The 13,607-nt window shown below is 36.6% G+C and overlaps 1 protein-coding gene across 5 annotated transcripts in view; it reads left to right on the top strand.

Annotated features, from left to right (window-relative positions):
* Positions 1–13,607, top strand: part of LRRIQ1 (leucine rich repeats and IQ motif containing 1) — a 141,469-nt gene that overhangs the window by 94,732 nt on the left and 33,130 nt on the right. For all 5 annotated transcript variants that reach the window (XM_055586460.1, XM_055586451.1, XM_055586425.1 and 2 more), the window contains 3 exons: positions 3,271–3,450; positions 6,029–6,478; positions 10,070–10,280. In XM_055586460.1, coding sequence (XP_055442435.1) covers positions 3,271–3,450; positions 6,029–6,478; positions 10,070–10,280 — 841 coding nt within the window. The remainder of the gene's footprint in view (positions 1–3,270; positions 3,451–6,028; positions 6,479–10,069; positions 10,281–13,607) is intronic.

Below are 13,607 nucleotides of genomic sequence, written 5' to 3'. Positions count from 1 at the left end.
TTTCCCAGCATCAGGGTCTTTTCTAATGAGTCGGCTCTTAGCATGAGGTGGCCAAAGTATTGGAGTTTCAGCTTCAGCATCAGTCCTTCCAGTGAATATTCAGGATTGATTTCCTTTAGGATATACTGGTTTGATCTCCTTGCAGTCCAAGGGACTCTCAAGAGCCTTTTCCAGCACCACAGTTCAAAAACATCAATTCTTTGGCACTCAGCCTTCTTTATGGTCCAAATCTCACATCCATGCATGACTACTGGAAAAACCATAGTTTGACTAGATGGACCTTTGTTGGCAAAGTGATGTCTCTGCTTTTTAACATGCTGTCTAGCTTAGTGATAGCTTTTCCTCCAAGAAGCAAGCATCTTTTAATTTCATGGCTGCAGTCACCATCTGCAGTGATTTTGAAGCCCAAGAAAATAAAATCTGTCACTGTTTCCATTGTTTCCCCATCTATTTGCCATGAAATGATGGGATCATCATTTGCCATGAAATGATGGGATCAGATGCCATGATCTTCATTTTTTGAATGTTGAGTTTTAAGCCAGCTAGTTCATTCTTCTACCTTCATCTAGAGGTTCTTTAGTTCCTCTTTGCTTTCTGCCATAAACGTGTTGTCATCAGGATACCTGAGGTTACTGATTTTTCTCCTGGAAATCTTGATTCCAGCTTGTGCTTCATCCACCCTGACATTTTGCATGATGTACTCTACATTTAAATTTAATAAGCAGGGTGACTATATATTGCCATGATGCACTCCTTTCCCAACCAGTCCATTGTTGCTTCTTGACCTGCATACAGGTTGTTCAGGAGGCAGGTTAGGTGGTCTGGTATTTCCATCTCTTTAAGAATGTTCCACAATTTGTTGTGGTCTACACAGTCAAAGACTTTAGCTTAGTCGATGAAGCAGAATTCTGTTTTTCTGGAATTCTCTTGCTTTTTCTGTGATCCAGTGGATGTTGTCAATTTGATCTCTGGTTCCTCTGCCTTTTCTAAACCCAGCTTGAACATCTGGAAGTTCATGCACTGTTAAAGCCTAGCTTGGAGAATTTTGAGCATTTCTTTGCTTGCTTTAACCCCTTAAAGCAACCATTAATCTTGTTGTCTACATAGTTTTGCTTTTTTTCCCAGAATGTAGAACAATTGGAATTATACAATATATGCCTTTTTCAGATCGGCTTTTTTCACTCAGTAATATGCATTTGCATTTCCTCTATGTTTGTTCATGGATGGATAGCTCATTTTTTTTAATGCTAAATAATTTTATACTGTATGAATATATCACAGTTTATCTTTCAGTTCACCTACTGAAGGACATCTTGGTTGTTTCCAATTTTTGGCTGAAACAAATAAAACTGCTATAAACATATATGGGCAGGTTTTTGTATGGACATGCATTTTCAGTTCATCTGGATAAATACCAAGGAGACTGATTGCTAGATCAAAAATAAAGATGTTTAATTTGGTAAGAAACCACCAAACTATCTTCCAAAATGTCTCTCCCATTTTTCATTACCACCAGCACTTAATTAGAATTCCTGTTTATCCACATCCTCACCAGCATTTGGTGTTATCAGTATTTTGAATTGTGGACATTTTACTAGGTAGGTAGTAGTATCTCATTGTTGTTATAATTTGCAATCCATTAATTAATGCTTGTTTGTCATATTTATATATTTTGGTAAGATGTCTTTAATATGTTTGGCTCACTTTTAAACCAAGACATTCATTTTCTTATTATTGAGTTTTAAGCATTTTTTTTTGTATATTTTGGATAACAGTAATTTATCAGATGTGTCTTTTGCAAATATTTTCTCCCAGTGTATGACTTGTCATCGAATTGACAGTGTCCCTAGGTGTGGGAATTTTTAATTTTAATGAAGTTCAACTCATCAACAAATTTTTCATAGATATGTCTTTGGTATTGTATCTAAAAAGTCATCACCATACCCAAGGTCATCTGGATTTTATTAGATTTTTTTTCTTATAGGAGTTTTAGGGTTTTGCACTTTGCTTTAAAGTCTGTGATCCATTTTGAGTTAATTTCTGTGAAGCTTAAGAGGTCTGCATCTGGATGTTTAGATTCTTTTATTTTTTTGCACAGGGGGATGCTCAGTTACTCTAGCACCAATAGTTGAAAAGTGTTATCTTTTCTCCATTGTACTGACTATGTTGGTCTATTTCTGCATTCTCTATTCTGTTCCATCAATCTATTTGATTATTCTTTTGCCATTACTAAATTATCTTGATTACTGTAGCTTCATAGATTATTTTGAAGTCAGGTAGTGTTAGTCTTCCAAATTTTCTTCAAAATTAAGTTGGCTATCTGCCTCTTTTGCCTGTTTATATAACTTTCAAATCAATTTGTTGATATCCACAAAATATCTTGCTGATATTTTAATTAGATATGTTATATCTCCAGATCAAGTTGGGGAGAACTGACTTTTGACAATATTGAATCTTCCTATCCACAGATTTATTTTCCCATGGGACATCTTTCCATTTATGTAGGTTTCTTTGATATCTTTTGTCAGTGACTTATAATTTTCCTCAAAGGAACCGTTAGTTTTTTAGTAAGAAGTTTTACTCACTCAATAAGTTTAGTTTGCCCCTGTGACCATAAACAGCCTTGTGAAAGAAGCCTACATGCTTTCTTGCGTAAAGCTTGGGAAGTACTTCGAAGTGGCTGGGTTTGGTAGACCGCTTTTGCTTTCTGACCTGTTTTTTCGTAGCATTAATCTTTTAAATGGATAAAGGCTTTTGCTCATATTTTGGAGATTATTTATTATAATCCTTACCAAGATTCAAGGAGAAATATAATTTTGGAATTTCCAGATCATGAAATATTGAGTAATCACCACCCTTTTTGTTTTAACCCTATTTTCAGTATGTTTCATTGAGAAATAATCAGAATTCACACCTACTTCTGAAACAGACAGTAACTTTCAGTTACATTATCTTATTTTCGAAAGAGTGTACCTGATATTGTCTTTCTCATAATGCAGACTTTTATTTACTACTCCCAGCCCAAGTTTCCAGCTGCTTGAATTTACCATTTGTGGTTTAGAAGAAAATGATTAAATGTGTATCAAGAACTCTGAAACTTACTTGATACATGGCATGATATCATAATTTAAAAAAATAGAATTTTCTCTATAAAATCAATAACTTCAGAGATATATTCTCTGCTTATATTGTTTAAATAATAGGCACATAAATTATTTTAGTTATAAACTCTCCTTTTCAAGATTATTAATTTTTTCCTATTTTTAATAGGCATTCTCTACTTAAGATATTACCTGCTCTAAGAATCCTCAATGGTGAAATGCTAACCTCTTGTACAGAACGTCACACTGAAGAACACTATCAACTAGAATTAGAGCATTTCCTGGAACATTGTCAGTCCCAAATTAGAGAATTTAACTTACTAAGTGAAAAATATATTACTGGAGACAGGTAAGACTGTTATCATCTTGTTGTAATTAAAAGATATAATGCAATTTATACATAGCATTTAAAATTTTTCTGATCAATACAGTACTACCTTTTTGGACTTTTACACTGTGTTTTAGGAATATTTTCCTCTTTAAAAAAGAAATTTATGAGTATCATCTTTTATTATTTGAAATGCATTAATCTGTATTTTGAGCATATATTAAAGGCTAAAATTAGATCAAAATAAATGAAAGCATGAAGATAGCTTCACACCAATATACAAACACTCATTCATTTGTTCATTCAATTATTCAGTCATACATTTATTCATCAATTATTGATGGACAAGACACATAAGAAGCTAAGTATTGCATTTTGGCCTGAAAGAATTCATGATTTCATTAAGAGAAAATTAGCTAAATAAGTCATTACAATGCAACAAGTCAAGTTTTATAAAACATATAATATTTATTATATATCTATTATATAAAGAATAATATTACACATATTTTTATGTATTAAGTTATTATGGGTGCATAGTGGAGAAAAGCAGTCAAGACATGCACATATTCAGAGGACAGAGGCTGAGAACAGAGTCCTAAAAATATATCAAAGCAAAAGAACTTCCTATCCCCCACCCTGAATTCTGAATTCAGTTCAGTTCAGTCACTCTGTTGTGTCCGACTCTTTGTGACCCCATGGACTGCAGCATGCCAGGCTTCTCTGTCTATTACCAACTTCTGGAGCTTACTCAGACTCATGTGAATCAAGTCGGTGATGCCATCAACCATCTCATCCTCTGTCATCCCCTTCTCCTCCTGCCTTCAATCTTTCCCAGCATCAGGGTCTTTCCAGTGAGTCAGTTCTTTGCATCAGGTGGCCAAAGTATTGGAGTTTCAGCTTCAGCATCAGTCTTTCCAATGAATATTCAGGACTGATTTCTTTAGGATGGACTAGTTTGATCTCCTTGCAGTCCAAGGGACTCTCAAGAGTCATCTCCAACACCATAGTTCAAAAGCATCAATTCTTCGGTGCTCAGCTTTCTTTATAGTCCAACTCTCACAATCATACATGACTCCTGGAAAAACCATAGCTTTGCCTAGACATACCTTTGTTGGCAAAGTAATGTCTCTTCTTTTTAATATGCTGCCTAGGTTGGTCATAACTTTTCTTCCAAGGAGCAGGCATCTTTTAATTTCATGGCTGCAGACACCATCTGCAGTGATTTTGGAGCCCCTCAAAGTCTGCCACTGTTTCCATTGTTTCCCCATCTATTTGCCATGAAGGGATGGGACCAAATTCATGATACATGAATCCTGAATGTATTACTATAAATGAATTACAATTGATATATTAAAACTTTATTTTATAATTTATACTACTCCAAAAAACACAAATGAAAAAGAGAAATTATTTTATATTTTCATATGATGTCTGCATTATAAATGGAACAATGAAATGTGCTTCCAAATGTCTAAACTTAATTACTAAATTACATATTAAATTTTTGCTATTTGTACTGCTCATTCTATGTAAGAGTTGGTTTTTTCTATTTAAATGGTTTTTTAAAATATACTCTATTCAGATTATAAACATATCTTACAGCTTTATAAATAATTCCAATTGTTATGGATAGTTTACTTTGAATAAATAGCTTATTTTACATTTGTATTTTTGTAAACCTAAATTGATATCTCCTTGTGTATTTATGGTAACCTACGATTTTTATGTAAAGATGACTGTTAACCCTCGTGTTGAAATTTAGATTTACAGTTATTTTTAAGAATTTATTGCTATTGCAATTAAGTGTCACTTTAGAATTGGAAATTGACCATTTTTATGTTAGATCATAAATGGTGGTAAATTCAGCACTTAGCCATAAACAGTTGACATCTAATATTGAAGTGAACTTTTTCTGCATTATTCACCAACGAAAAGGATATATTAACATATATTAGAGGAATCTATGCTAATGTCTCCATTTGTAAACATAGAAAGTGTCTATCTCTACATTTTAGGAAATATAACTTTCTTTTCATTTGGAATACTTAAATCCAACAATTATTCAGGAGAATCATAGGCATTTATGTCTTAAAGTATTTGAATTATCTTTGCAACAGATATTTTTTTCCAGAGAAAAATGGAAATAAAAACTTTCCCATAATGTAAGTTATTTGTTTAATTGTCCAATACAAATATTTTGCATGGCAAAAGTCAGTGTACAAAGTACTTTTAATCTTGTTTCATAAATAACATCTCCATATTTAGGCAGCCATGATTTCTCATGTTTATGGCGGTAAAAGCATGGATTTTTCTCATTCACTTGTACCAAAAATACCTAGGATAAAAGTGATTCTAAAACTTCCAGATGTTTTGTCTGGATTAATGGATTGAGATTAACTACAGAAATATTTTCACTTTTTGTGCGTAATGAGATCAGTTTTTACAAAAACTATCAGAAATCAAGTTTTAATGAATTTTGTAGTAAAATTTAATATTCATGTCAGGCCATACAGGGATATTTTCAAAATCTGTACAGGTGTAACCATTTGCTGATATAATTCTTTTTATTAAATGTCCTCATTATTTATTTGCTCAGAAATATATTCACCTTGGATGTTGCACAAAATCTCTGCTATTATTTTAAGAAACTGATGACACTTAGTAAGGAATGTCGATGTGTGCATGAACATGGGGATGTAAGTGTGACCAGGAGAAGTGAATCAGAAGCCCAGCAGAATCATTTGCCTCCTACACACAGTGATAGCAAACAGCAAAATAGAGTTCTTTACTCTTCTGCAAATGAATATAAACTGAACTCACCAGATATTTCTGAGAAATGGATGGACTCTGGCCCTAGTCATTCCTCATCAACCAACCCCTCCTTATGTGAAGATACAAAAGAAAGAAATCAGGAAGAAATAGTAGACCAGAAAAGAGAAGACAGCAAGACAAGTAGTTTCCCCAACAAAAGAATACCATTCATTGAAACAGTAAGGACAAGGTCTCTACTGGAGAACTGCCAGAATACTGAACATCATGAAAAAATGTAAGTTTTATAGATCATTTTTCTTTTACCATTATGTTTTATTGTTTTTATGGATAATGATAATTTGGTAAAGGATTTAAATCCTATCATATTTCATGTTCATTTCCTTATGTTTTATGATATGCACAGATTATTAAATACAGTACAGATTAATTTGGTTGAATTTTGGCAGGTTCTTATTTAATCAACTAGTATTATTTAATTTAAGATGAGTAACTGTGAAATTATTTTTTCTGCCTTCTAATCTCTAAATAATTAAAAAGAACTTTTAATAAGAAATAAAGCAATCTCATTATTCTTAAAATACTGTAAAGACCTCTCATATGAGGGTCTTAGGACATGCTTCCAGGGAAGGTCAGAAAATCCTTCCTGCACAGGCCTTTTCTCAAATCCCTTGAGCTTAAAATAGTCCCTGGTAGCTCAGTTGGTAAAGAATCCACATACAATGCAGGAGACCCCAGTTCAATTCCTGTGTCAGGAAGATCCACTGGAGAAGGGATAGGCTACCCACTCCAGTATTCTTGGGCTTCCTTGTGGCTTAGCTGGTAAAGAATCCACCTGCTCTGCCGGAGACCTGGATTTGATCCCTGGACTGGGAAGATTCCCTGGAGAAGGGAAAGGCTACCCACTCCAGTATTCTGGCCTGGAGAATGCTATGGACTGTGTAGTCCATGGGGTCACAAAGGGTCGGAAAATGACTGAGCGACTTTCACTTTCACTAAAATATTCAGCATGCCAAATATATTGGTATGTTTTGGGGTAGTTTTAGCCAGGGTACCCTAGACATTACTTGTTTGAATCCTGTTAGCTCTAAACACTCCAGACATTGTCCATTAAAATTTCAGATAAACAACATTGAGCTGTTTATTCATGGTAAATAAAATTGCCAAATAATAATAAGAAAGGATGAGGAACTGAAAATATAGACAAACCAAAGACCCAAAGAATAAAGGGAAAAGAAAATGTATGCCCACTTGCTGAACCTTGAAACACTGAACCATTCAGTGTTTCAAGGAGATTCATCGTCAGTTGTGCTGTTTTTTCCTAAGCATAATTTTCATATGTTCCTGTGCTTAGGGCATTGTTAGCATCATTGTTTTTTACTAAAAAAAAATATGATGCTGATGATAGTAATAATATGAACTGCTTTTCCCAACACAGAGAGCACCTAATAACATTCAGGAAGCCCTAAGTCAGCTTCTTTACCTTTTCCTGCTTTCTGTGTGGTGAAAAGCAGTCCCAGTGTTAGTGTTCGGAGAAGGCAATGGCACCCCACTCCAGTGCTCTTGCCTGGAAAATCCCATGGACGGAAGAGCCTGGTGGGCTGCAGTCCATGGGGTCGCTGAGGGTCGGACATGACTGAGTGACTTCCCTTTCACTTTTCACTTTCATGCATTGGAGAAGGAAATGGCAACCCACTCCAGCGTTCTTTCTTGCCTGGAGAATCCCAGGGACGGGGGAGCCTGGTGGGCTGCCGTCTATGGGGTCACACAGAGTCGGACGCGACTGAAGTGACTCAGCATAGCATAGTGTTAGTGTTACTGAGGAAAATATTCCTCACATACCTTTTTATTTTCTTCCTTGGGAAATTTTAAAGATAGTGGGCTGAGGAATTCAAGTGCTAAATGACTGGTCAGCTTTATAAGAAACTCAGGATTATAGTCTGTGAAACTTGCATGTATCTGTAGAGAAATATAAGGCACTGTCTCAGGTTAAATGTATTTTCTTACTAATCTTTCAACCTTTTGTTTTAAACAACTTTTCATTCTTTAGCAGTTATACATTGCAAATATGTTTTCAGATTTTCTTTATCACCCCAATATGGATTGGTATTATTGTGCCTTAAAAGTCCTAAACTCATTTTTTAATCTTTTTTAAAATTGTTTTATGTTGGAGCATATTTAATTAACAGCGTTGTGTTAGTTCAGGTGTACAGCAAAGTGATTCAGTTATACACATACATATATCTACTCTTTTTCAAATTTGTTAACTCATTTTTTGTCCAAAAGATGAAGGAATGAATTAATGGCTGAATGATCAAATGTGAATTAATTCCATAGCAAAATTTACTAAGTTCTATTTACCCTGGTATTTTTGCCTGGAAAACTCCATGGACAGCAGAGGCTGGCAGGCTATCATCCATGGGATCACGAAGAGTCAGGCATGACTGAGTATGCAAGAGCACCATTTACCCTAGTAGGAGGAAACATTTTGTTGAAACATGGTTTTTCTTCGTATAATGAGTACGAGTAGTTTATCTTAAGGCAGAAAGTTTTATCCACTAATTTAAATTCATAGCAAAATAGATTGAAGACTTCCACAGGCTTTACATAAAATGGTGGTGATGCTGATAACAATATTCATAACAACAGAAAATGATTACCTCATTCCATATTTCATGTATGTTGAGTTGCTTCATTCGTTCCTGACTCTTTATGACCCTATGGACCGTAGCCCACCAGGCTCCTCTGTCCATGGGGATTCTTCAGGCAAGAGTAATGGAGTGGGTTGCCATGTCTTCCTCCAGTGCATCTTCCTGACCCAGGGATCAAATCCACATTTCTTAAGTTTCCTGCATCAGCAGGTGGATTCTTTACCACAAGCATCACCTCAGAAGCCATCATTTCTGGCAGTTTATTGCTTAATTCCACTTTGCCTTAAACTCACTTTGTTTGAAATGAAAAAATTTATTTGGGCTCTGCAATTATAAAATTATTGAAAACTTTTTCAAGGGAGCCTGAGAAAGCGAATGTGCATCAGTCACTTCTCCTTTATATGTCTTTTAAAACTGAACTCAAGAGTCTGAAAAGCAATTAAGATAATAGTTAGCACTTTGACTATACCATGTACCATGATAATATTTCTGCAGTAATCTGTGTGGGAAAAAGCATATCCAATGATGAAGCATTAAATGATTAAGCAAACTGAGAACCCAATTACAGTCAACCTACATTGCTATTAAATTTTTGCTATTGTTGCTGGGCAGCTTATGGGGATATGGGAAAAACACAGTGTTGATTGATGGAATGCCAGATAATAGCCAATAGACGTAGACTGGAAAGATGTTAGAATTTACTACTGGGCTTGTAAGAGAATGATTTATATATTTGTCCATAGGCAGGGAGGAAAATGAACCTCACAAAGACCTGATGAGTCCTTATCTGAAAATGAAGGAGGGCCCTTCTTCCTCTCAAAACCTAATCTCCCCACTGTGAACAAGATCCCATCCTCTCTTGCCAACTCAACACTGACTCCTACCTTTGTCCCCCCTCTTTGCATCCTCACTTTTTCCCCCTTACTACTGGCTCAAATTCCCACTATCATACAAAGTCTTGGTAATATCATCCTCCTTAAAAGAAACAAAAATCCCTAGGACTCATATCACTAAGTTACTGGCCCATTTCTCTCCTTCAGATTTGAAGGTGTCCATATTATTTTTACTTCTATGACTACAGTTAAATAAAACAGCAGGTCTTATTTTAAAATAATACTTTATATAGTCTAATTTACAAATAAATATAGCTTATGAAAATCTCTTATCTGCAGCTGTATATTATGGATACTAAAAATAATTTTTTCTTCTCTTAATAGTATGGCAGCTATGGTAATCCAGGCATACTGGCGTGGTTATATTGTGCGCAGGCAGATTCATTTCTCTGCAAAGCTACACCCTGCTACAATGGGACCCCTGACATCTGAGCCAAATTCTTGCATGGAAAACCAAACTATTTTAAAGAAAGAAAAAATTAAAAATACCATGAATATCCAAGAACAGAAGGAGAAGGCTGCTATTCTTATTCAGGTTAGTTTTAGTCTTTGGGGAAAACAGTTAAGCTTGAGAGATGTGTTAGTTTTCTTTCACTGGGTTATTCTGTATAACAGGCAATCCCTGAATCATAGCAATTTACAAATACCTTGATTTATTTCCTACTCGTGTGACATGTATGCTGCAGGTGCCTGCAGGTTGACTGTGCTTCTACTTGGTATCTAGGCTGAAGGAGTAAGTCTGTAATTTGTAAATTCTTATGGTCAAGCTGAACCACACAATCATATTAAAACTTATGCTCCGATGTGGCATTTGTCACATATGCTAACATTTGATTAGTCGAAACAGTCTCTCTTGGCCTCATCTAGAGCTATTTCTAGAAGCATGTTTCAGTTCAGTTCGTTTGTTCAGTCGTGTCTGACTCTTTGAGACTCCATGGACTGCAGCACACCAGGCCTCCCTGTCCATCACCAACTCCCGGCGTTTAACCAAACTCATGTCCATTGAGTTGGTGATGCCATCCAGCCATCTCATCCTCTGTCGTCCCCTTCTCCTCCCACCTTCAATCTTTCCCAGCATCAGAGTCTTTTCCAGTGAGTCAGCTCTTCACATCAGTGGCTAAAGTATTGGAGTTTCAGCTTCAAGATGAATCCTTCAAATGACTATTAAGGACTGATTTCCTTTAGGATGGACTGGATGGATCTCCTTGCAGTTCAAGGGATCTCAAGAGTCTTCTCCAACACCACAGTTCAAAAGCATCAATTCTTCACTGCTCGGCTTTCTTTATAGTCCAACTCTCACATCCATACATGACTACTGGAAAAACCATAGCCTTGACTAGATGGACCTTTGTTGGCAAAGTAATGTCTCTGCTTTTTAATATGCTGTCTAGTTTGGTCATAACTTTTCTTCCAAGGAGTAGGAAGAAAAGTTTTCTTCTCTTTATTTCATGGCTGCAATTACCATCTGCAGTGATTTTGGAATGCCCCGTGCCCCCCCTCCCCCCGCAAAAAACAGTGTCTCATTGTTTCTGCTGTTTCCCCCGTCTATTTTCCATGGAGTGATGGGACTGGATGCTATGATCTTTGTTTTCTGAACATTGAGCTTTAGGCCACCTTTTTCACTCTCCTCTTTCACCTTCATCAAGAGGCTCCTTAGTTCTTCTTCACTTTCTGCCATAAGGGTGGTGTCATCTGCATATCCGAGGTGATTGATATTTCTCCCAGCAATCTTGATCCAGCTTGTGCTTCATCCAGCCCAGCATTTCCAATGATGTACTCTGCATATAAGTTAAATAAGCACGGTGATAGTATACAGCCCTGATGTACTCCTTTTCCTATTTGGAACCAGTTTGTTGTTCCATGTCCAGTTGGATGCAGTCTCAAAAATGACAGAATGATCTCTGTTCATCTCCAAGCAAACCATTCAATATCATGGTAATCCAAATCTATGCCCTGACCAGTAATGCTGAAGAAGCTGAAATTGAACGTTTCTATGAAGACCTACAAGACCTTCTAGAATTAACACCCAAAAAAGATGTCCTTTTCATTATAGGGGACTGGAATGCAACAGTAGGAAGTCAAGAAACACATGGAGGAACAGGCAAATTTGGCCTTGGAGTACAGAATGAAGCAGGGCAAAGGCCAATAGAGTTCTGCCAAGAGAATGTACAGATCATAGCAAACACCCTCTTCCAACAACACAGGAGAAGACTGTACACAGAGACATCACCAGATGGTCAACACCAAAATCAGATTGATTATATTCTTTGCAGTCAAAGATGGAGAAGCTCTTACAGGCAGCAAAAACAAGACCGGGAGCTGACTGTGGCTCAGATCAGGAAGTCCTTATTGCCAAATTTAGACTTAAGTTGAAGAAAGTGGGGAAAACCACTAGACCATTCAGGTATGACCTAAATCAAGTCCCTTATGATTATACAGTGGAATTGAAAAATAGATTTAAGGGCCTAAATCTGATACATAGAGTGCCTGAGGAACTATGGACAGAGGTTCGTGACACTGACAGGAGACAGGGATCAAGACCATCCCCATGGGAAAGAAATGAAAAAATGAAAATGGCTGTCTGAGGAGGCCTTACAAATAGCTGTGAAAAGAAGAGAAGTGAAAAGCAAAGGAGAAAAGCAAAGGTATACCCATTTGAATGCAAAGTTCCAAAGAATAATGAGGAGAGATAAGAAAGCCTTCCTCAGCAATCAGTGCAAAGAAATAGAGGAAAACAATAGAGTGGGAAAGTCTAAAGATCTCTTCAAGAAAATTAGAGATACCAAGGGAACATTCCATGCAGAGATGAGCTCAATAAAGGACAGAAATGGTATGGCCCTAACAGAAGCAGAAATTATTAAGAAGAGGTGGCCTGAATACACAGAAGATCTGTATAAAAAAGATTGTCATGATCCAGATAATCACAATGGCGTGATCACTCACCTAGAGCCAGACATCCTGGAATGTGAAGTCAAGTGGGCCTTAGGAAACATCACTATGAACAAAGTTAGTGGATTGGATGGAATTCCAGTTGAGCTATTTCAAATCCTGAAAGATGATGCTGTGAAAGTGCTGCACTCAATATGCCAGAAAATTTGGAAAACTCAGCAGTGGCCACAGGCCTGGAAAGGTCAGTTTTCATTCCAATCCCAAAGAAAGGCAATGCCAAAGAATGCTCAAACTACTGCACAATTGCACTCATCTCACACGCTAGTAAAGTAATGCTCAAAATTCTCCAAGCCAGGCTTCAGCAACACGTGAACCATGAACTTCCAGATGTTGTTCAACCTGCTTTTAGAAAAGGCAAAGGAACCTGAGATCAAATTGCCAACATCCTTTGGATCATCAAGAAAGCATGAGAGTTCCAGAAAAACATAAATTTCTGCTTTATTGACTATGCCAAAGCCTTTGACTTTGTGGATCACATTAAACTGTGGAAAATTCTGAAAAAGATAGGAATACCAGATCACCTGACCTGCCTCTTGAGAAATCTGTGTGCAGGTCAGGAAGCAACAGTTAGAACTGTTCAAGGAACAACAGAAGCATGTAAAAATCTACTAAAATAATTGTTGTGTGTGTGCTCAGTCACTAAGTCATGTCTGACTCTTTAGGACCCCATAGACTGTAGTCCACCAGGCTCCTCTATCCATGGGATTCTCCAAGCAACAATACTGGAGTGGGGTGCCATTTCCTCCTCCAGGGGATCTTCCCAACCCAGGGATGGAATCTGCATCTCTGGCGTGTCTTACATTGGTAGGTGGATTCTTTACCACTGAGCCACCTGGGAAGCCCATCTTAATTGATAATGTCTTTTAAACACTCATTTAACTTAAAAATTCAGAACCTCACCAAGACTAGATTT

The sequence above is a fragment of the Bubalus kerabau genome, chromosome 1 (genome assembly GCF_029407905.1).
Source record: "Bubalus kerabau isolate K-KA32 ecotype Philippines breed swamp buffalo chromosome 1, PCC_UOA_SB_1v2, whole genome shotgun sequence".
In the NCBI taxonomy this organism is placed as follows: domain Eukaryota; kingdom Metazoa; phylum Chordata; class Mammalia; order Artiodactyla; family Bovidae; genus Bubalus; species Bubalus kerabau.
The sequence above is the reverse complement of the archived record's forward strand: the minus strand, read 5'-3'. Positions and strand labels throughout refer to the sequence as shown.